At 35.1% G+C, this 24,031-nt stretch overlaps 2 protein-coding genes across 4 annotated transcripts; one reads left to right on the forward strand and one right to left on the reverse strand.

Moving 5' to 3' along the window:
* Nucleotides 1-904: 904 nt before the first annotated feature.
* Nucleotides 905-9,464, reverse strand: LOC141426702 (activating signal cointegrator 1 complex subunit 1-like). The gene is made up of 7 exons (XM_074085818.1): nucleotides 8,992-9,464; nucleotides 8,441-8,540; nucleotides 6,988-7,120; nucleotides 6,770-6,898; nucleotides 5,485-5,645; nucleotides 4,684-4,856; nucleotides 905-1,201 (listed from the first exon to the last, which is right to left on the reverse strand). The coding sequence occupies exons 1-7, from the start codon at nucleotides 9,104-9,106 to the stop codon at nucleotides 933-935; spliced, it is 1,080 nt and encodes a 359-aa protein (XP_073941919.1). The 5' UTR covers nucleotides 9,107-9,464; the 3' UTR covers nucleotides 905-932.
* An 8,184-nt stretch (nucleotides 9,465-17,648) lies between these two features.
* Nucleotides 17,649-22,148, forward strand: LOC141426704 (uncharacterized). 3 transcript variants are annotated; one of them, XM_074085822.1, is made up of 2 exons: nucleotides 17,649-17,828; nucleotides 18,355-22,148. In XM_074085822.1, exon 2 carries the CDS (start codon nucleotides 18,366-18,368, stop codon nucleotides 19,620-19,622), a length of 1,257 nt encoding a protein of 418 aa, XP_073941923.1. In that variant the 5' UTR covers nucleotides 17,649-17,828; nucleotides 18,355-18,365; the 3' UTR covers nucleotides 19,623-22,148. The 3 variants fall into 3 exon arrangements, with proteins under 3 accessions (XP_073941923.1, XP_073941921.1, XP_073941922.1); XM_074085820.1 differs by having other exon boundaries at nucleotides 17,650-17,869; XM_074085821.1 differs by lacking the exon at nucleotides 17,649-17,828 and adding an exon at nucleotides 17,931-18,244.
* The last annotated feature ends 1,883 nt before the right edge of the window (nucleotides 22,149-24,031 follow it).

Raw genomic sequence — 24,031 nt, forward strand, 5'->3', positions numbered from 1 at the left:
ACTATAAGGGTTCCATTTTGGCTACGGAACCCTAAAAAAGGTGACTATATACTATATAGGTATGTTCTTTCCGTGGACCCTTCATATTCTCAGCTAAATATCGCTATAGGTAATCTTAATGTTTACAAGCTACTGGTAACAATAGATATAAACTTACTCAAACACCCGAGCAGCACGTTTCTCTTACGTTGCAGAGTCACGTAGGAAATAAAACTCTTCGCAAGCCATTTGAAGAGTATATTGAAATTTGAAATAAAAGGCAGTACCTACGCGAGAATACCGCCTCGTACCTACCTCTACTCAATTGAATTTCCTCAACTTTTCATGCAATTATCAAATAGGTACTATATACCAGCAGTTGCCTGCGAACAGGTCCCCCTTATAACTGTGTATTCTCTACTGCTTACTGTGTTGGTGTTCAATAAACAGTTATTTTATTGTATTTCATTTACTACGTGACTTTGGGGACTATCTTGGTACTTACTTACCTACTCATTTTTTTGGGATACATACAAACATCGCGCCTGTATTCCCAAATGGGGTAGGCAGAGCACACGCTGCACACGAAAAGTTGCTGATTCGGAGCCTCTTTTACTCCGCTCTTTTAGCAATTTTAAGTAGTTTATAAATTTGACAAAAACGGTACAATAGCGACAGGTTTGGGATACAAATACAAGTATCCGTTGTTTAGGTATTCTAGTCTTTGTAAGCAAAATTTCATGTAAAACTTTATCGTAGGTACCGGTGTTAGCGAGATTAACGTTATTATTTTAATGTAGAGTACAAAAGTAAGTGCATGCAATAACGGCTAGACTTTATGTTAATCATTAGATTAATGGAAATCTGAACCTAAGAGTGGTGTATATCATTACATTTTGTTCTTATTGCTAAATGAAACAAAAACTATTATAAAACTCATTTATTCGCTTTCATTACATCGTGCAAGATAACACAAAAGTTGGTTGGTAATACCCATCAGGGCCGAGGGCATGTCGTTGTGACAAATGAATGTCCCTCAACTCCATTACACCGAATTCGAAATTGGCGAATCTCTCGAGGATTTCCGACCCATCGAATGACTCTCTCGTGTTGTTCTTTTCAGCTCTAACATCTTGATTGGACGGTTGATTCCTATATTTGGAGTTGATCAGGGTCACGTGCAGTTTGACGTTCTGTCGACCATGCTCGTTGTTCATCAATCCTATAAAAAAAACATATTATAATATTCACTTCGGCTTCAAAATGGATTACTCGCAGTTCGCAGTAGTTCCTTTGACAGTACAAAAAACTATAAGGGTCCATTTTGGCTACCTACGGAACCGTAGTATGAAAAGAAATAATGCGCATAATCCGATTATATATTTCCAAGTGAAGAAAATTTAAATCCCGAAAAATAAATAAATAAAATGAATGCGGGGGAATATTTTATACGGGTACCTATGATTTTATCGATCACCTAATAAATGCATTTTTGGTCACCTAATAAATAATATTTGTTCCTAAAATAGTAGATCTGTAACCTAAATTGAATCACCAAATAATATTAAAACAGTTATCGAAAATGCAAACTGAAATATAGATGCACAGAAAAACCAGAAAAATAAAACCAGCGCTGGGAATCGAACCCAGGTCCTCGGCATTCCGTGCCGTGTGCTATACCGCTACACCACCGCTGGACAACGATACAGACACGAATTTCTCCTATGCACCTCATATCTCAGCTTGTGTTGTTTCTTATTTAGCCACTAAAGCAGCGACACTAGCGATATCTATGCCGTAGCCCACATCGAGAAACTTTTCGGCACTCCATCGGAACTAACCGCTCACCCGGACAAGATATATCGTTATTAAGCAATCAAATTAAGATTGTTTTTTTTTGGAATCTTTTTGTATTTTTTTATTTCAATTCCAAATTTATTTTTTGTTACTTTTACGGTCATCCCGTAAAACCTATATCGAAAATACAAACTGAAATATAGATGCACAGAAAAATCAGAAAAAACCAGCTGCTTGGTGGTCTTATTGGATGACCGTAAAAGTAACAAAAAAAGTTTGGAATGGAAATAAAAAATACAAAAAGATTCCAAAAAAAAACAATTTTAATTAAAACAGTTACCTAAATATCAATTAAAAATTACGTGGAAATAGTATCTATCATCAAATAATTATATTGGGTTTCAAAATATAGAAGTGTCATTGAATCACCAAACAATATAAAAAAAATGTTTACCTAAAAATTAATTTGTAATCACTGAAAAATAATATTAATTATCAAATTACGTGGCAGTTGTGGTTGTCACTTTCTCTAGCCTTACGTTTCGTTATAGTTTAATGCTGATGATGATGATTGATGGTGATGAGGATAATGTTGATGATGATGGATAGTTATTTGAAAAAAAAATAACGAAGTTTCATGCCGTAAATATTAGCAAAAAATTGTCGGTTCTGGCACTTCGCCGGCCGTTACCGCGGCATCGCCTCGCTTCGCTCGTCGTCGTACCTATCAGACCTGTAGTAGAATAGGTAGAAATATTTAATTAAGGTAGGTATTATTTTGGTGATTGAATTTTGATGATGAAACTATAATTTAAGATACAGGTTTACATTATTTTGATGATTAATACTTAGAGACAGTTTTGATTAATATGATAACTAATATATTTCTTAGGGACAGATATTATAATTAGGGTATTGCCGATTAGTGACACATCTAAAATTAGGTGACAGAAAATATACCTAGTTCCCTTTTTATACCCACCATAAATACCAAAATACTGTGGTATGGTGGTATTTTGTTAGAGAATGTCGAAAACAATGACTCAATAAAATGAAATCGTTATATAAATAGAAACGAGTTGCCTGCGCATAGCACCAGCCGAATCCATGGTGCCCTAGTAGCTTGACCTAATGGTCTCTCAAGCAGAGGATCGTAGGGTTTAAATCCTAGCTCGCACTTCTAAGTTTTAGGAAATTCATTTGCTAAAAATTACACTTGAATTTTACTAATTACTAAGTCGGAATAAGACAGTAAACAATAACAAATCTTGTAAAACCTACAATACACATTAACCGATAATATAGGTAATGCATTAACTCTTTTGTTGAAATTATTCAGTCTGATAAAAAAATGTGCGGTTTCCATATACATTGTTGAAATTAAATCACGAACTCAATGCATGGAAACCGCAAATTTTACCGACTAACTAGCCGTTACCCGCGATTCCGTCCGCGCAGAAATCTTTTATCGCTATCCCGCAGGAACTATGCAATTTTCAGAGATAAAAACTATCATATGTCCTTCTCCGGGACTCAAACTATCTGTATACCGAATTCCATCACAATCGGTTCAGTGGTTTAGACGTGATGAAGTAACAAACGAACAAACGAACTTACAAACTTACGCATTTATAATATTACTGGGATTTCAACAAAAGAGTTTACCTATGCATTATATAGTCCGGCATTAACTGAACTTGAACCACCATGTTCAATATTTTACCCCGTATAAAAGGAAAAAGATTATAAGGTCAATAAACTAGTACAAAGTCAATAACCTGACACACGCACGCGGCACAATTTTAGAAAATTAATATGGATTCTTGGCTTTTAGGAAATTTCTGACTCTCAGTAGTAGAAATAAGTAAGTAAATATCCCTACCTACCTACATGTGTGTTGTTACCTTACGTATAAGTCCAGAAACGTTATAACTGCGTAACTTTAAAAAAAAATTAGTTGGTTAGGCAGTTTTACTTTAGATATCCATCCTTATGCAATCCATACTAATATTATAAAAGCTAGTGTGTGTGTTTGTATGTTTGTCCATCTTTCACGTCGAAACGGAAGACGGATCGACATGTTTTTTTTTTCCATAGATATAGTTTATGAGCCAGAGAGTAACATAGGCTACTTTTTATCCCGGAAAAATGGAGCTCCCGAGGGAACAGCTCGCGATAACCGAATTCCACGCGGGCGAAGCCGCGTGCAAAGTATAAAATAATATCATTCAAAACAAATTTGTATACTTAGCATTTTTTTCGTGTAACTTTTAGGTATGTATTTCTTTTTCGTACAATAAAGAGAAAAAACAAACAAACAAATTAATTACTAATGCTCGCAATTTAATCTGTGCCTCGATGGAACCTGGCCCTTGCCGTGATAAATAGTAATTTATTGAATCAGGCGTTACTTTGCGGAGGTCCATATCAATGAACTAAAATTATTTTCTAAAATTATTTTAGTTCAGTGATAAATAGTAGTCGAATGTTAAGGTGATTTTCCACCGGCGAGGCGGGACGAGACGAGGCGAGACGAGAATTGAAATTTGTATGGCGGCGCCCACGGCGGCCCGCGGCGGCTCGCTGCGGCCGCGCGAGATTGCATGCAAATTTCAATTCTCGTCTCGCCTCGTCTCGCCTCGCCTCGCCGGTGGAAATTCACCATTAAGCAGGGATAGGATAATTTAGCTTTCTGTTTCTGAAAGTTTTTTTTTAAATCTGTCCAAACAAACAGGTAAACAAATCAAGCATTGCGGCACGGCGACAACTATGCAAGACCGGCTACCGGCGGCGCAGCATGCGTATTTTGTGGGTTTTCTCTGTTGCGCAATGCACCTATAGAGAAAACGGTCTTCGCTCGGATTTTTCTCATCTCACACAGTATAATCTTTTAAAGGGATTCCTTACCCTCTTTATAGAAGTAATCTGCGATTCCATCAGCTAACTGTTGTAAAATTCCAGGTGTAGAGTCACACTCTTCAACTTTAGCATATAGAACGTTTATATCTCTAGGATCATCATTCATATAAGATAAGCCTTTCATTCTAATTTTTAAAGGCAAATGTCTTTGCAGCAGTGGCCTGAAATAATTAATAAATAAATAAATATCATGGGACACTTGACACCAACTGACCTAGCCCCAAACTAAGCAAAGCTTGTACTATGGATACTAGGCAATGGATAAACAAACTTATATAGATAAATACATACTTCCAATACATATTAAACATTCAAGACCCGAGAATAAACATTCATATTGTTCATACAAATATCTGCCCCGGCCGGGAATCGAACCCAGGACCTCAAGCTTCGTAGTCAGGTTCTCTAACCACTTGGCCATCCGGCCATCAAATGTTAGATTAGACTCACTCGACAAACCTACAATAGCGAAATGAAAATTCTCTTAAATTGTCTCATATACGAGTACTATCGGCACATTTCAGGCAATTTTTTTTGACATTCTGTCAGCAATTTACCAATTTCGACACTATTGAGTGAAACAAAAAAAAACTAAGTTAGGACGTGTTTATGACATGCAAGTTAGAACAACTGGCGCCTTCGATCATCAATACGTCGTTCATCAAAGACTGGCGCCATCCACATAAATGCCACAGCTTCGTATAATTACCTGATAGCAAACGCATCACTTTCGTTTCGTTTACATATTTAATAGTCACGTTACAAAAACCTGTTGTTTTTAATACTAACATGATAACTTTCTCCTTCGCTTCTGTAAGGATCTTAGAAGCAAGCATCCTTTCTTCATTATCCATCAAGCACATAACTCCCAGAGTTAGATGTAGTTTCTTTGGCCGCATAAAAATGGACTCTTCTAGGCCACGGCCTGGACAATCCCGCAGAATGCTTTCCTTCAAGTCAAATAAAACAAAATAACCTATTTGCCACTTTTAAGATTTAAACTAAGCAGGTCAGCAAGAAGAGTAGTCTAGCTAGATCTAGGAGTTGTTGCGTAATCCTTGAAGCATAGGTACTATCTATTGATGAAAGCCGCATTGAAATCTGGTGCGTAGTTTAAAAAACCCAAGCATACCTACATACAGATAAATTATTGGAAGAGATTTTATTTTATATTATGTAATCCAAAACAATAGGTATATAAATGCAAAAGTAACTCTGTCTGTTAACCTCACGTCTAAACGGCTGAACCAATTTGGATAAAATTTGCTAGGTATGGAGATAGTTTGAATTTAATAGTTTTTATTCCGGAAAATTTAGTAGTTTCCGAGCGACAGCGATAAACGAATTTTTCGCAGGTGATGTTGCAGGCATAAGCTAGAATAGTATATTGTGTCTTAAGGGCGGTAAACAAGGAATTACGAACGAGAGTCTATTAGAAGCCCGAAGTCGAAGACTGAGGGCTTTAATGAGTCGATGTTCGTAATTCTAGTACCGCCCGTGCGACATACAATGTTTTTCATCACATTTGCGAGTAAAATTGTATATTTGTAAAAGAAAAACTAAGATTTTCCAAAAATTGCCGATACCGCTGACTACGCTCTTGGCAGCGCCAGCCTCCGCGCCACCCCACCCCACGTAGCATACGTGCCCGACCTGCGCGCGCCGCGCTGCACCACGCCATGCAGCATCACGCATCATTTACCGACCTTGGGCTTCATGACATGAAAATCAGTACGGGCAATGACTCATTTACCGACCACGGGTTTCATGACAAGCACATTAAGGTCGAGGGTTTTATTTGGGGGGTTGCAACCAAGGTAGCCTGCATGTTACCACACTGTTTACGAGCAAGTGTGATGAAAAAAAATAATAAAGATAGTTTGCAGTAGTTTGTGGCTTCACCAGCAGTTAATGTTTAAACTTGTATAAATTAATATATCATATCATCAAAATAAGTATTAATCATAGTAATTTTTCAACAGGTTCTCAATTCGAGTGTATATATTTTTTTGTATGTTTGTTACGCGATAACTCCGCCAATTGTTTCTGTTGTAGTCAGCAAAGGGTATTGCACCTGAAATCGTGTGAAATTGCTAATAATTTCTGCATTAATCATTGGGATTGAAATAAAATGTGTAGGCTTCTGTTTCATTCTTGAGGACATAACTATCATATCAAGTCTCCGCCTTGCAGCTCTCACATTCTGAAACAAACACAGGTCACAAGTGCTTAAATGGCATTCAGTACTTACTTATCCCATTTTTAGTACTTTCTAGTTAAATGAGAACTTACAGATGCACTAGATCCAAATATAGTAACATCCCCAGCCTGCCCTTGCCTTGGTATCTTAATTTCTGTTTTAGTTTCATGTTCAATTCTGCTTTTTGTATAACCCTTTTTGCCAATTATAGATCCTATATAGTGCCTGTAAAGAACAAAAAATAATTAAAATAATTAACACTATTTATTTCAGTATTAAATCGTTATGTATCAACAAACAGACACTTAATTAACAAAAAAATGTAATAAGTACATTTTAATGTACTACTGCCAATAGTCTGACTACTTATTTTTTTTACATAGGTATATAGAACTACAATAAGAGAACATAGCTATGGCACTACAAATAGTTATCAAACCCTCATTCTCTGCAGTGGCGCGCAGTGAGGGTAGACAACGCCAGCACCTGCACCCACATGCACCCATCAGTACCAGCAACGGAGAAGCCAACTCTAGTGCTGCATTCCCTCACGTCATGGCAGAAGCTAGGTACTAGTGCTGCTGACCCTCACTGCACACCACTGAATCTCTGGGTCAAAAATGTAATTACAGGTATAGGTATTCCAATAACTGATGAAAAGCTGAAGTAGCACTCTAGTCGAAAGGACTAGTAATTATTAGCGTAGTCACATCAATAAGGACGGAAGAAGCAGATTACTTTTTAGGGTTCCATAGTCAAATTAGGAACCCTTATAGTTTCGCCATGTCTGTCCATCTGTCTGTTCGCGGGTAAGCTCAGAGACCGTTAGTACTAGAAAGCTGTAATTTGACATGAATATATATATCAGTCAAGCCGACAGTGGTACATTAAAAAAAAAGGAAAAAAAAAATTATAGGGTACCTCCCATAGACATAGTGGGGGTGATTTTATTTTCTCAACTAATCCTGTATTGTGGGGTATCATTGGATAGGTCTTTTAAAACCATTGGGGTGTTGCTAAGACAATTTTTCTATTCAGTGATCTGTTTGCGAAATATTCAACTTTAAAGTGCAAATTTTCATTGAAATCGAGCGTCCCTCCCCCCCTCTAAAATCCAAACTGTTGGGTGGAAAATTTTGAAAAAATTTAGAATGGTAGTAAATATATCATATTTACAAGGAAAATTATAGAGGCTAAGATTGCTTGAGAATTATAAGTAGTTTAAGAGTAAGTAGCAGCCTAAGGTATAAAATATACCTAAACTTGGAAGATTCAGTACACAATACGAAATCCTTAGAAAAATGACAGAATCACAAGCACTATTGATGTAAGCAATAAAAAAAAGTGTCCCACTTTTAATTGTCAGTTTTGTGATGCAGTTAACATACATGTTGTACGGACCGTCACAAAACTTGACTAATAATTTTTTTATGGATAATTAAGGCAAATTTATTCTCTCAAAACCCCCAGTTACAATCGGTCTTCTAAGCAAGTTGTTTTAAAAATCTGAGTGAAAACTTTAAATTGCTTAGACTGCAGACATACTTTGAAACATGTACACTTGTGCTGAAACGTGAATCATCATGGGTCACTATCTCAATGTCTTCACAGTCTTCATACTCATCTTCATCATGGTAAATTGTTTCTGAAAGAACACATCCAACTATAAATATTTACAAAAAAAAAACAGTAAGCTAAACACATTCCCTTCTTGATGCAGAACCTTTTTATGTTACAAAATCATTTAGAACAGGGGTACCTAGTCATCTTTAAGCAGGCCAGTGCCACATTGTGTCAAAATGAGGTAGAGGCAGACTTGTCCACAATTTCTGAAATGTAGTTAGTCACCAGCAATAATATCTATCACAGTAGACCATACAAAAATACTCTTACCAGCCCTAGAAACTTACGCTAACTTTTTTGTGTCAGATATTGATGCTGATGAATTATATCACACTACAAACTGAACTGATGGATGGAATTATAAATAGGTAGGTCTTATGTGACGCCCTGTTAGGACACAGCAATATTAGAGGGCAAATACCAACCCCTGGTACAGAAAGGAGACTAGGAGATATAAAATAAATAATTCAAACCATTTTCATATAAATTTGATTCTTGATAAGTATTAAGTTCAGCAACTGGATCGTTACTTCTATAACATCTTCCTTCTATCCATATCAAGTCTGGTTTCAGAATATTCGAAGTCATTATAACTAATGAAGTAAAATACTTTTTTGTTATAAACTTTTATTATTAAAGAATTCAACGATTCAATTTATGTTTGTAACTTTGGTTTGTAATAATGTTTTTAACAGATAACTAAAACTAAATCACCGTCCACGTATTCTCACATCAGTTTAGGTTAATATAATGTACTCTGTGGTTAATAATTTATTAAATGATTTCAGACACTTGCTACTCTACTTTTTTTTAACTGTTATCATAATAAAGCTGAACAGTTTTGCAAAATTTATCTTTTTTAACACTAACACCCGTTCTCTAGTAGTAAGGTACACAATACAGACTTTGACAACTTGATAACGTTTGACTTTGACTGACATTTAATTTTGTGCCACGTTTGTGATTGGTTAAATAACTATAAAAGAGCCAATCGAAAGCTAGGCTGTACGTACAGTACGACGCTAGCGTGCTAGCCCTATACCCTATATATACTACGAAGTGCAAAATTCGAACTTCATTCTTACCATCTCGCTAACGCTTATATTATTAAATAAGTACAAGAGTGAGAGGAACGGTACGATACAAACTTTGATCATCCGGCCATTGACCATTTCAATTTGAAATGCTCATTCATTAGTGGCAGGCCAGCAGGGCTACTACGAAACTCGAAGTTCGTATCGTACCGTCTCTCTCGCTCTCGTATTAAATAGCATAAGTGTCAGAGGGACCGCACGACACGAACTTCGAATTTCGAGTTTCGTATGGTTTCATAGTAGCCCTGCAGGTACTACTACACTACTGTCAGTGTCACGTTTCTTTTTCTGATATGTGTAAAGGCAAAAGAAACTTAATTCCATAGAGCAACTTGTCTGATATGAAAAATGCTGTCTTGTTTTTGCCCAAAAATGCAAAAATAAAATTTTAAATAATTTATTGAATCAGGCGTTACTGTGCGTAGGATCATACCAATGTACTAAAATAATTACACACTGCCCACCCGCGACCACACGATAGCTACGTCTATGGAATAAATGTGTATTCATGCAGCTCCTCCACCTCCACACTGTAAAAACAAAGATAAATCACACAAACCCAAGAACCCAACAATCACCACCACCATACAATGAATTAACTATGACACACAATACTACATAATGCAGAATTAGTTTAGGAATTTTGACCGAGATGATGGATATAGTTATTTGTGCAACAAGAGAGCAAAGTTGTTTTTTGTTGCGAGTGTTGATTTTGAATCCCGAGTAAGCGATGGATTCTATAATTTAATCACGAGCGTTAGCGAGTGATTCTAGGTTAGAATCCTGAGAGCAGCAAGGGATTCAAATACAAGAGATGCAAAAAAACTGGTCTCGTGTGACACATACAATTTTTCACCACAGCAGCGAGAACATAATTAATTTAAATGTAACATAAGAATAAAACCACATATACCTACCTGTTTACAAAACAAACACATTTTTTTTTAATATAATCCGATATTAAGAAACAAATATAATAATCACATTTAAAATCATAAAAAAGTGTCCGGTAGCTACAATACAAATCTCATACTCATAACATGCCAAAGAGTATAAGTACCTATGTACATGCATTGTAATTTGAACTTAGAATTTCTAGTCCTAATGTCACACTTATTTTTTAATACTTACTGCAAAAAGCCTCATCTTGGGGCCATTAAAAAGGTTGAACAATAAACGTATAATTAATTATAAATGTTATTAAACCTTTAAATATGAATTTTATTAACATTTCTATTACATAAACATAAAAGATTTGTTAAAAATTAATTCAATTTAACAAATATTTATTCCAAATGTAGAGGCAGTATACCAGTAAGTATACGGAATTCTTTTATACTTAAAAAAAAAACAAGAGAAGCGGCTTTCGTGCAACGAGGTTGCATACTTTATAAAAAGATCGGGAAAATTTACATTTTGGAAATATTTCGTTGTCATGTAATTTATTAGGTAAGTATCGATATATTTTTAATACCAAAAATTTAATTTAAGATTGTAATCAACACATTTGATCCTATCTCTCGCTTTTTTCGTGTTGAAGTGAAATGACAGATCAAAGTAAAGTTCAAATATTTAGAATTCAATGAGTAGACCCAACACTGTACTTAGCATTTAAAAATAATAATTAAAAAGTTACTTTTTAATTATTATAATTTTTTTTTTATTCTAGACAGTGCTGAGTCTACTCACTAAGTAACAAATATTTGAACTTCACTTCAACACGAAAAAAGCGAGAGATAGGATAAAATGTGTTGATTATAATGTTAAATTAAATTTATAGTAAGTATTCAAATTTTTCTTTAATAAATTACATGAAAAATAAATATATGCACCATTGCACCAAAGACGCTGCTCTTGTTTTTTTTAGTACCTACCTACCTAGCCTTTGTACCTAGCGTTCCGTATACTGCCTACCTCTTAGAGTTGGAATATATATTTATCAAATTGAATGAATTTGCAACTAAATCTATTTATGTTTATTTAATATAAATCCTAATAAAATCATAATTAAAGGTTATTAGGGACATTTATAATCATTTATACGTTTATATTGTTCAACATTTTATGTCCCAAAGATGAGGCTTATTGCAGTAGGTATTAAAAAATAGGACATATATACAAGTACGTAATTTTAAGTTCAAATTACAATGCATGTTGTGAGTATGAGAGTTGTATCGTACCTACTTTCGTTCCAAATTTAAAACCTCTACTTGCCGGAGACTTTTGATCATTGTCTGGCATTCTTAACTTTTTGGTGACTTTTTAAAGATGTAATGGCGACTGTACGTATCATTTTTGAATAAAGGTTTCTAAATATGATTATTATATTTGTTTCTTAATAATCGTATTATTTATATATTGTTTGTTTTGTAAATGGGCAAGAAGGTATTGTGTGATTTTATTCTAACTTATGTTCTAGCTGCTGAGGGGAAAAGTTGTATGTGTCACATGAGACCAAAGTTTTTTTGCATCTCGTGTGTTTGAATCCCTCACTGCTCTCAGGATTCTGACCTAGAATTTTCGCTACGCTCGTGAACAATTAAGAATTCGCTTGCTCGGGATTCAAATTCAACATTCGCACCAAAAAACAACTTTGCTCTTGTTGCATAAATAGGTAACTATCTTTTTTTTTCATGGAACCTGATGATAAACACATTATTATGTGGCAATGGCAAATAAGGTATCTTCGGAAAAATCGCAGGAGATTGTGTGTGTTTTTTACAATATTGATTATTCAAATTGTAATTGTAAACATCGATATTATTATAACTTTGTTTATGTAAATCTGGAAAATTTATTTAGTACATAACCTTGTTAATAACTTTTTCTCAAGTTATGAATAAGGCTCTTTGAAGGATTGGTTGAAATGTGTCACATGAACCAATATAAGAAATTTTGTTTTAATCTGACTTCCAACAGTACGCTACCAAAAACAACGTGTGTATTATTATAATTGTAGTCTATTTCTTTCTAACTCAACCTACTTTGCTCAAAAAAATACAAATGGTTTAAGTTGCATAGAACCTGTATTAATTTAAATCGGCAAGGAGATTTTCACAATAAATTTGGCCATTCAATAACATATCTTGACTACAGTTCCCATCTTTGTATTTGCCACTGCAAAACAAATTTATGCGACACACTAAGCAAAATATTCACTTTTTAATTTGTCATTCCTTTAACGACAGGACATAATGTAGTTTTGTTCATTTGCTCCCAACCACTCTAATACGATATACTTTAGCATTTTACTTAATGTTTAATGTCCCCTTATATTAGCATGTTTACGATATTTAATCAACTTCGAAAACAGAACGTTCATCCTTCCAATTAATTTTTTGATTGTCCATATCAGATGTCCACACTAACTGTTCTTAGAATAAGTATCACGCTTAAATCATTTTTGGTTTCTTAAGTACTAAAAAACAATAAACGTTCCTACCTTGTCATTATAAAACATGAACTGTGTACGTGTTTTTTTAGGGTTGAATACTTAAATTTATAACCTGCGTACATTAAACTTTCTTTTCGATTGACAACAATTAACCCAGTTCCAATGATTTAAAAAATACAATTGGGTGGATATTTTTATTAATTGACCAACAAATAAATCGATAAGATGTTCATTGTCCTTTACTGAAGTCAATGTTATGCAATTTGTCTGAAAATTAAATGTAGTTTTAATTTGTTCGTTTCTCGATTCGTTGTAGAATTAAACATTTTATATGTTGGTTTTAAAAACTTTTATTCATATCAGTTTTGTACAAATTCATTCATCAATAACGGACCAAAACAACCTGGTAAGTCCTTATGTTACTTTCTTTAGAACAAATCTAACAATGATACAATAGCCTATATGGATTAAAAGACCTAAATGCTAATAAGTGCATTCATGTTTGGTTATAAATCAGTTTTATACCAGAGTAACGACATTGTCTATGTTCTAGAACGTGGACAAAATAAGTACGAGCTCTATTTGATATGTTGGTGCAAGTGAGAAAGAAGCAGAAATAAATAAAAATCAATTTAAAATAATTCAATAATTGATCTGATTATTGGGTGAAATAGAAAAAACAATGTATTATTGGTCACAACTGTTAAACTAAAATGGTAGCAAGTTAGTGTAAGTCAAAGTGTTGAAATCATTTAAATGTGTGTGGAAAAGAAGGAATGTTTAAACAGTCAAATTTTATACGACAATATTATTCAAGTACTTATGGTTAACTAAAACAGTATAGATACAGTCTAATCTAACTAGAAACTACAAATATATATACAGTAGTCTTTAGTACTTAAGTGACTGTATACGGACCAAGTAAGAAACGTCTTTATGTACAGTTGCAATTACGTTACAAACGGTTAAGTAAGTGTTAGTCTTTGCGCAAAAACGGCATATCCACAACTCCAAAACCACAGTTGCACTGTCCTTATTTACGGATTACCGTAACTTCGAAGATTAAGCCTGAAAAGGTAGTCACAAGGCAATGTAAAATTGCCATGCCACTTTGGATCGATAATGCATCACAAAACGGTACAATCCATCGGTCCATCGAAGCTAAGCCTAAAAATAAAAATCATGTCAGACAAATTGGGCATGCCCACATCCCTAATAGACTTCTGACAACACACTTTCACGGATATTTCAAAGCTGATGACAAGCCAATAATTGATTAACTTTGAGCCAGTTCAAAAGCGAGTTCATACTCCAACTCGCACTTAGCCAATTTTTGGGTGACTGTGACCACAACCTTTTTTGAGAGCAGCAGGGCTACTACGAAACTCGAAAATCGAAGTTCGTATCGTAGCGTCCCTCTGACTCTCGTATTAAATAATATAAGCGTCAGCGGGACGGTACGATACAAACTTCGGTTTTTGGAGTTTCGTAGTAGTTAGCCCTACTGAATCCGCGCCTGCTAAGCCTACATAATACGTAGATAGCTATGCCAGTTTCCCTTTTAAATTCGTTATACCTACTAACTACTTACAAGATACTACACAGTGAATGTTTAATTAAAGTACTTAAGTATCCGAAAAAAAACAATCATTTACTTAGTTAAAAAGATTATTTAAAACTAATAGGTACAAATCAAATATAATAGTTCGCAAACGGATCCTTAACGCTTAAGCTTTTATTTTTTTATTTTTTACCATAATTCGCACAATGGAAATTTCCTTGACGAAGTTTCATCATAGCCGAAAGACGTCCACTAGCTGTACATAGGCACTGTGCTAAGAAAATGTAAGTTCTTAGACTTTGACATAGGCGTCCCCCAAGGCTCCTTACATTTAACTAACTATTATCTATTGTGATTGAACTAAGGTTTTCGGAAGCCTGCAACACCTACGTGCCGCGGGTAAGGGCTTTTATTATATATGTGGTTTATCTGGGAAAAGGTACCTTGTTGTCGGTTCTAGTTTCCGAGATAATCGCGCTTAAAGTAAAATGTCGAAAAAAATCATTTTTTCTTTTTTACTCTATAAGTACATATATTAATAAGCAGGGTCTAAATTTTAATTTGACAGAGACAAGTTTTTAAATCGATTTTTTATGAGTTAAAACATCCCTTAAAGTTTAGTAAGAAAGGTACATTATTGTCGGTGCCGCTCTTGAATGCTTTCTGTGCGCTCGGTATCGGTTTGGAAGACGTGTCGGACGTCGGTACTTTGTCGGCGCGTCATCATCATCATCATCATCCCAGCCTATACGTCCCACTGCTGGGCACAGGCCTCCTCTCAGAATGAGAGAGCTTGAGCAGTAGTCCCCACGCGGGCCCAAGCACCGCTCACCCAGACAAGAGATGTCGCTACTAAGCACTAGTGCTTACCACCCTGCAACCTGAGATATGTATGCATAGGAAAAAATCGTGTCTAGATTCCTGTCCAGCGGTGGTGTAGGGGTTATAGCACGCAGCACGGATTGCTGAGGACCTGGGTTCTATTCCCAGCGCTGGTCTCTTTTTCTGGTTTTTCTGTGCATCCATGTCTCAGTTTGTATTTTCGATATGTAACTAAACATTTTACGTCCGTCAATAAGGTACCTTTTCAAATACGTTAATTATTTAGTGTTTGTTGATACAAAATTATAGGTTTTTGGTAAGAGTTTTAATACTACAGTGTTCTTAAATTGAGACTATTAAAATTAATCGTAAGTTATTAGTCGTTTTCAAATGATATCACTTAATATCACTAAATAGTTAACCACCGACGATAAGGTACCTTTTCGAAAATATATAGTGATTGTACCAACTTTTTACTAAACTTTACCTTGAATTTTGAGACTGAAAAAACTAGTTTTTTAAGATTTGTCGTGTTAATTTGGTCTCATTGGGCTATGTTTAGCGTACTAAATATCAACGTTTGTTGAATTTGACTGTTTAATTACATTAGTAAACCACAAATTTATTTCTGTTAAAGAAATTTTTTATATATAATAAACAACGTTAATTCAAAAAGGAGTAAGTAGTTCTTATTTAGTGTCCAATTACGCATAATATTTTTTCCTTCGATAAAATCCAATGGAAATATACTATAAATAGAAAATTAAGTAATAAATCCATCAACCTTTGTTTTTTTACTTTATGCACTTTGGTAAGGTAAACTATAGGAAAACAGTTGTCTAATTACAAAATTGTTTTGAAACCTGAAAGCTCGTACAATCTACTCCTCAAATAGCATGCTATCTATGTAACTTCCAACAACAACATAATTTTATTGGGTGTATAAGTTTGAATTCAATTTTCTCATAATCACCTTTTCTGGCTTTTGAGGTTCAACATTTTTTTTTAAATATCTATTAAAGCTACATGCATGTTTCTTACATGGTTCGATAGCTAAATGTATGTAGATTATGGGGATATTAATAACTCAATACCGACAACAAGGTACCTTTTCCCAGATAACGCCACATATTATTGTCTACCTGGAAATCACCTTGATAATTCGCCACTTTTTTCTGCCTTACGGCATGAGACGAGGGTAAAATGAGATGGCGAATGACGATTTACACGGTTCGACACTCTACTCTTTTGCATCCTTGCATCAATCACCTTTCTACCTTGTACCTTGTGCCGACTAAATTAAGCAACAACAACGTTTTAAATGCCCTTTCTTTGTAAAACAACGAAAATAATACAAGAATTTTTAAATTTATATAAATCATTAACTATCTCGTGTTACAAATATCGAATATAGCGAATCTAATAACGTTTAAAGTTCTGTTGAACAGCGACTCTTCATCTTCATAATGCAACAAACAGATGTCCAGTCCAGTTTCTTAAATATGCCGTGGATTTATTATCTACTACTTCCGCCGTTATACATCATTTTAGGGAATCTGTAAAATTAGAACAGCCATTAGTCAAAAACCATGGACGAAATATAGTTACCTATTTCAGTTCTACTTATGTCGATATTCAGCACAACACTTAGAAGTTTGCCAATTTAACCAAATTCAATGGAATCAAAAATACAAATTTAAATCGTGTAAAATCTGCATATTTTTGTGGAAATGATAATTATCATTATTTAATATACCATGAAATGGCACTATTTGATGGAATAATGGCAACTAACCGATGAAAAGTCAAAAACGGTTGATTTCTCGTTTCATGAGAAGAACTGTTCTATGGAACACAAAGGCATATTGCGTTTGCATCACTTGTGATGTCCACAACACGAAACCAAATTTAAAAGTTTTTTTATAACACTGAAAATCACCAAAAACTCCGTAGTATAGTTTACCTGACAGCTCACGTACCACAAAGCCTAGGTCGCATAATATGGCGGATGGCACGATGAAACGTCACTTGCTCGTAATGACAAATCTTTAGAATAAATAAATGTCATGCCGTCTTTGTTTTTATATGCCGACACACCTTAGAAAGAAAGAGATAATACGTGTTTTTTATTTGTATATCGATTTTAAACATATTTGCATAACAAAATGTGTATAGTAGAATAGGGCCTCTCCATGTGTTTACTTTACTTCCTCTGAGCATCTGGTCACCCTTCATCTGTCAAGTGCAGTATTGTATTAGCTTATAAAAAGCTTCTTCTAATCTCATTGCTTGGAGCTTGGTCTATTGGTTGTGTGTGATGTTGAAAATGTTGATGTTTGCAAAACAATCACGATCACCTGACTTACCTAATATTTGCTGTTAAAGATGATCATTCACTTACCATAAATAAATTGATCAACTATTATTCTTCGTAAGGTGCTTAAGACAAAGCAAATTGTTATTGCATTACAGAATCTGTAAGATCGATTTTATATTAGAAAATGTGCCTTTTTCTTTATTTTTATTCATGTATGTTCGTTTACACCTATCGTACGAATTATTTTTACTACATACCTACATTGTCATATTGTTAGTTAATACAGTGCTTCAGTCAGGGTGATTTAAGTTATTAATGGGATATTTACTTGTGTGGAAGAGTCCTCCTACCTACCATAATTTGGCGTTCAACCAATTTTTGTTTCACATAATCACCCGAATTTACATTATAAATGATAGAAAATGAGTATATAGACTCTATGTTTTAAACATTAAAACATTAACACATATTGTATTATATATTGTATAGTCAACAAAAATAGGTATTCAACAACACAAAAGGGCACTGGTTATAAGTAAGTTTAATAATTATAGGACTGCAATATACTCATAACAAAAGTTTGATGTTAGGTACTATGTCACTTTTAATCTTGATTATATTTTAAACTAATTCTTTCTTTTTCAGGTGGAAGTAAAATGCATGGATCATGTAGAGTCATAACATTTTGCTTGTTAACTACAGTTTTGCCGACTATACTCATAATAATACCTCTTTACTTAAGAAACATGAGATATGCTGATGTTATGTATAAGATATCAGATTCGGATGTTATCCAGATTCACAAAGGACAATCATCCATTTTTTGCAAATCACATTCCTTAAAAATGAACACAACATTTAATGCATTCCAAATGAGTGGTAGACCTGAACTGTCACCAGACAAGAAGAAACATATAAGACTAAAAAAATCTTTGACACTTCCTGATGATACGCTGGAGTATTGGGGCTTCTATCTCTTTAAAGGTGCTTCCGTTGAACTCAAAGCATGTTCAAGATATTTAGGGGCTAAAATTTTAGTAGTTAAAGGTGACAAAATACTCAACACTTGTGGTATTCTAGAAGGTAACAAGTATACAAAAGATCCTCCTCATGTTGACAAACAAGAACATGTGATTGTTACATTAGAAAGTCCTGGTGCAAAAAAAGAGGCATTGAAGGCACCTCCTCTTATACCATTAGAAAATGTAATTGATTATAAGGATAAGAATAATACAGAAACTGTGATTCCTTATGATACAACTGATTCATTCCAAAATAACTATGGCAGTGCTGAAAATAGTTCTGACCAGAAGAACAAATCAAAGAAATTTCGAACCAAACGTAATACACAGAACCCTTCTGTTCATCAGCCAAACACTGTGCTTGATGCAGGCATTCACCATGGAGGCAATGCATTTAACACCACAATCAGAGACCAGGATAGCTCAATCTCCAGCTTTGAAGTTAGTTTACATGAATGTTATAATAATGACATTATTATTAATGAGCCTTTTCCATTCTCCAATCTTTGTAATAGTACAAAATATTTAGAAAGGACTACTACACTAAAAGTAACTCATGATATATTAGTAGATGGATATTACTATTATATATTTTACAGCGATAATGATATTGTGAGAAATAATATTCATGTTATTTTTGATATTTATAAGCCTAAATTTCAGTACACTAACATGTCAGATTCAAAAGTTTGTCTTAATAAAACAGAATGTGTATTTAATGTAGACTTTTTCAGTGATGAGTTGGTCATTGTGGAAGTGCCCACTAAAGATGGGCTGTCAAATGATGATGATACATCCATATTGACATCAATGTGCCATCCAAGAATGTCTGTGTATATATTTTTTCCAGTTACAGTTTTATTGTTGATACTTTTGTTTGCGTTTTTATGATATTTGATTCAAGTTTTTATTTATTATTTGTTAGTCAAAAAGAACATTTCCAGAAATGTGATATTAATTTATTAGATCTAAACTATTGATTTTGTAGTTTACTTATGATCATGTGATAGTTTAATTACTAGAAGTAGTGGTTAAATATTTGTATGTAATAATTGTTGTTAAATGAAAAGCCTTATGCCTTAGCTTGTTGAATCTAAGTAAGTACTTATCCTTAGGGACTGTTTCACCATCCATTGATTAGCGTTAACCGACGGTTAAATGTGATGCCGTCTCCGTCTATTCGAACAAAACAAATAGAGACGGCATCACACCTAACCGCCAGTTAACACTAATCAATGGATGGTGAAACAGCCTCTTAATTTTTCAAAAGGATGTATATAATTTTTATATATTTGAATGCTGCAAGAAAAGTCAAAGCCTGCGCTGTCTGTATTTGTATATATATATTTTGGAACAAGTGATTAATATGGGCATTATTTATAGTGCCCGGGCATTATGAATAATGACAAGCTATTACGGGCCTAGTAATAATTATTATCTAAACTTCATTATTTATCACATTGCCCGGTCATTATGAATATCGCTACATGATCATAGGGCGAATAGTTGGGCGATTTGATTAAAACTAATTTTTGGCCAACTGAATTCTGATTATTTCATACATAAACCAAGATACTAAAATGACGTTTCGCTTTCATGTGTTGTGTTGTGTTACCTGTTTTTTAAATCTCATAAATAGTGATGCACCACAACCGGTAATCACCGAAAAGTTTCGGTAAGTTCCGATGTTATAATTATGTATAAAAAATATTAAGATATGAACGGATCTGTGACGTATTAACACACGTAGGGCACTAAAGAAATTCTAAAAAAGGTAAAATGGGTTTCATGAAAATGCCATCGTTTAGGAGATATTTCGGGTGACTACACCGTGCAGTTAATGTACGCCTTGTTAATGCACGGCCTGATAATCCGTGCTTATGTGCACGAATTATCATGTCGTGCATTATCACCCCGTACCGAACTAGCAGGGAACCAATAATGTACGACGTGATAATTTGCGACCATGATAATGTAAGGCATGATCATGTAGCCTGCAAAAGTCGATGGACAAAACATAATCGTCTGACGCGAGAAACGGCGCCATCTATGTGTTTGAAGTGTATTAGCGGTATTTACTTTACTAAGTTAGTTTATTGAGATCTCACTATATGGCGCTGGCGCTGACCTTAAAAAAATATTTATATTCATGTTAGAAATTGGATATTTCGCTGCCGTAGTAACTAAATTATATTCCTGCCTGGGTGGGAACACCGTGGGGTGATACCGCGAATCGCGTAACGACATTTTCTGTCTCCATCGTACTTGTCGTAAGAGAAGGAGAATATTATTATTCGCATTACTATCGTTTCTTGTCCTTCAAATATTCCAACGATAAATTCTTTGGTGTGTGTGAAGTTCTCAATCCGCACTGGGCCCGCGTGGGAACTACGGCCCAAGCCCTCTTATTGTGAGAGGAGGCCTGTGACCAGCAGAGGGAAAGTGTATCTATAGGCTGGGATGCTGATGATAATGAAATTATTTATTTACGAAGACCCATGTTGCGAATTAGTGTGAACTTTAGTAATAAAAATAATTTTAAAATCTAGCAGTAAATTTACAAAAACACAAACTCAATGTTATCGCCTGGTGGGATTTGAACTTGTGACATACGAACGAAGTTCACAACCACTTGACCATATTACTGTTCTTAAGCGATTAAAATCGGATCTATATCGGGTCGTCTTAAAATTAATCGGTAAGTCATGCGTGTTTAACGAAACTTAAAGAGGGTAGACTGAAGATCTTTAAACTACCAGGCTAAGTTTTTATTACAAAGATTTTGCTACTTGATCAGCTGCTTGCAACATCGTTTGATCGTCTCTTTCAAGTTGAATCTGCTTATTATCGTAATTATTTTTTAAAATGAGTTCTATTTTAACATTTTATTGAGGAATAAAATGTTAAAATACAACTTTTGGTCAGGTGCTAATTAAATAACTGAAAACCTCACACGACACCCAGAAAATATTTTTTCATTTTATTTTAAGTTAGTTGTTTGCGTTTGTTTTCGAATACCTTCATTATTTCCTAAAATAATTGTATGTTTTACGTAATCAGTAATTCTACTTCATTTCTAACTTTACGGTCGTAATTTTTAATGCCAGATTTAGAAGAAAGCCAAACTGACGCAAAACGGCCAGTATAAAATTATCTAAGGGGTATGAAACATCCCTAAAACATTTAATTGGCGTATGCATTCGTAATATTTAGACTGGGCACAATAAAAAAAGGATTTAAAAACTCAAACACTACCTGATTTAAAACATAGTGTAATCGATTCTTCTCTGGATTCTGAGCAAACTTCTTTCTGGTTTTCAGTTATTTAATTAATATATAGTACTTATAACATTAATAACTGCGTCAATATTTAATGAAAAGGAATATTGTTTTAGGAATAAACATTTTGTTTTAAACTTCAAAACGTGTATTATTACTATTGCAACGTTATCCTTTTTTCAGTTTTTTTTAAATTTCCATTTCAGTTATCTACAAAATTAAAATATAAAGTTATAAATTAAAAATAAGAACAAAAAAACAATTCTGTTATGTAGAATACGAACTCATGATAATTTACGAGCTTATCTAAGCAGCCGATCAACTCAGCTATCGGCACATTGCTGTTATGGGGATAAAATATCGATCATATCATAATAACTGTTTAACAGCGCCATCTAGTTCATTTCTTGTGAACATCTAACAAAATCGCCAACTCTCGTGTTCAAACGATTATAGAACGTAAGGTGTCCATCCACTAATGCAGGCCAGTGTACATTATTGTTTCGCCCTACTACATCGAAGTTGGTGACAGCACGACCTAGCAGGAAGGATTGAAACCCATAGTAATGTCAAGTACAATAATTGTAGTAATTGTAATGTAGGTGATGTAGACGACTATTGTTTGTTCCACTACGGGTGGCTCGTGCTGAGGCAACGACTTCGATTTAGTAGGTACCTAGAGAAATATTTTCAAGGGTTTTGTAGTCGGTCCCATTTTTTGTTATTTTTTTGGAGTCGGTTTTACTTTTTTGTTATATAAAATTCGTATGCCCAGTTGGGCATGTACCACAGAGGGGAACGCGGTAGAGGTGAGACGTATTTACTGGAATAGGTTTTGGCTTGGACGCGTGCGTACGCGTTCCCGCCCGCTATTCTTTAAGCGTACGAGTATTTAGGAGTACGGCGGCTGACAAGACAACGTTCCGCCAACTTGAAAACAAGCATGATGCGTGCGCTCGTCGCGCTTGGAACTATTCGCAAAACGTCCGCCAACTTCGGGGTCTTCGGGATCGACTAACTCGCCCTAACCACTGCGCGATGAATTCCAGGAAAAAGGAGCGAGTTATCATTTGTTCAAAAAACACTTTTGATGACATTTCGGTTGTCCGATATTCGTAAAACTACTAAAACTAGCACGGTGTATATGCAATCACGGGAGCGCATATTTACGGGAATCATTTTGATTAAGAGTCAATTGAGTTAAGTAGTACTCGTAGATACACGTGGACCTAGTCTTTATGTGGACGCGTACTCGCAAGGCAAGACTCAGTCCGCGTTTTGCCTAGTACGTCTGACCTCTACCTACGCGATGAATTTCCGTAGGAAAGCCCGCGTTGCCATATTAAGGCGGTGGCAGCTATCGCTCGTCGAATGCGGCGGACTCAAGGCCACTTACAATACTCTTTGCCGAGTACACTTACCGTGTTCTTTACACTTTCTTATAATTACCGCTCTTTATGCCTAGAGCAGCAGAGCTACTACGAAATTCGAAGTTCGTGTCGTTCGGTCCCTCTGACGCATACGAGAGTAAGAGGGATGGTAAGATACGAACTTCGGAATAGGCCCTCTGGTAGGCCGTGTCAGATATTCTTATGCTACATCTACACGCTTGCCAAGCTTCGGCAAGCTATCACCAGCACAAGCGTGTAAACGGCCCGTTTGGATAGGCTTGCGTGAGCTTACCAGCGCTTGTCGCCTATCCGAGCCGGTGTCGGTTTTTCATCACAGATCAAAGGAACTTGCGGTAAGCGTTTGCGACCTGTTTACGCGTTGGCTCGTGTTTAGTGTCGCTCAGGAGATCACGCCGTACGGACGGATGTACCATTAGTGACCATTATTAATGCTATTGGACAAACGAAGAATTTTTATCCTTCTCTCAACGCTCAACGCAAGAGCCGAAGCAACTGCGAGATCCAAGTCTGCCATGCTTGCCTGAAGAGCTACTATGAAACTAGTTCGTATCGTACCGTTCCTCTGACACTTGTACTATTTAATAAGAGAGCGAGAGGGACGATACGATA

This window comes from Choristoneura fumiferana, chromosome 3 (assembly GCF_025370935.1).
Source record: "Choristoneura fumiferana chromosome 3, NRCan_CFum_1, whole genome shotgun sequence".
In the NCBI taxonomy this organism is placed as follows: domain Eukaryota; kingdom Metazoa; phylum Arthropoda; class Insecta; order Lepidoptera; family Tortricidae; genus Choristoneura; species Choristoneura fumiferana.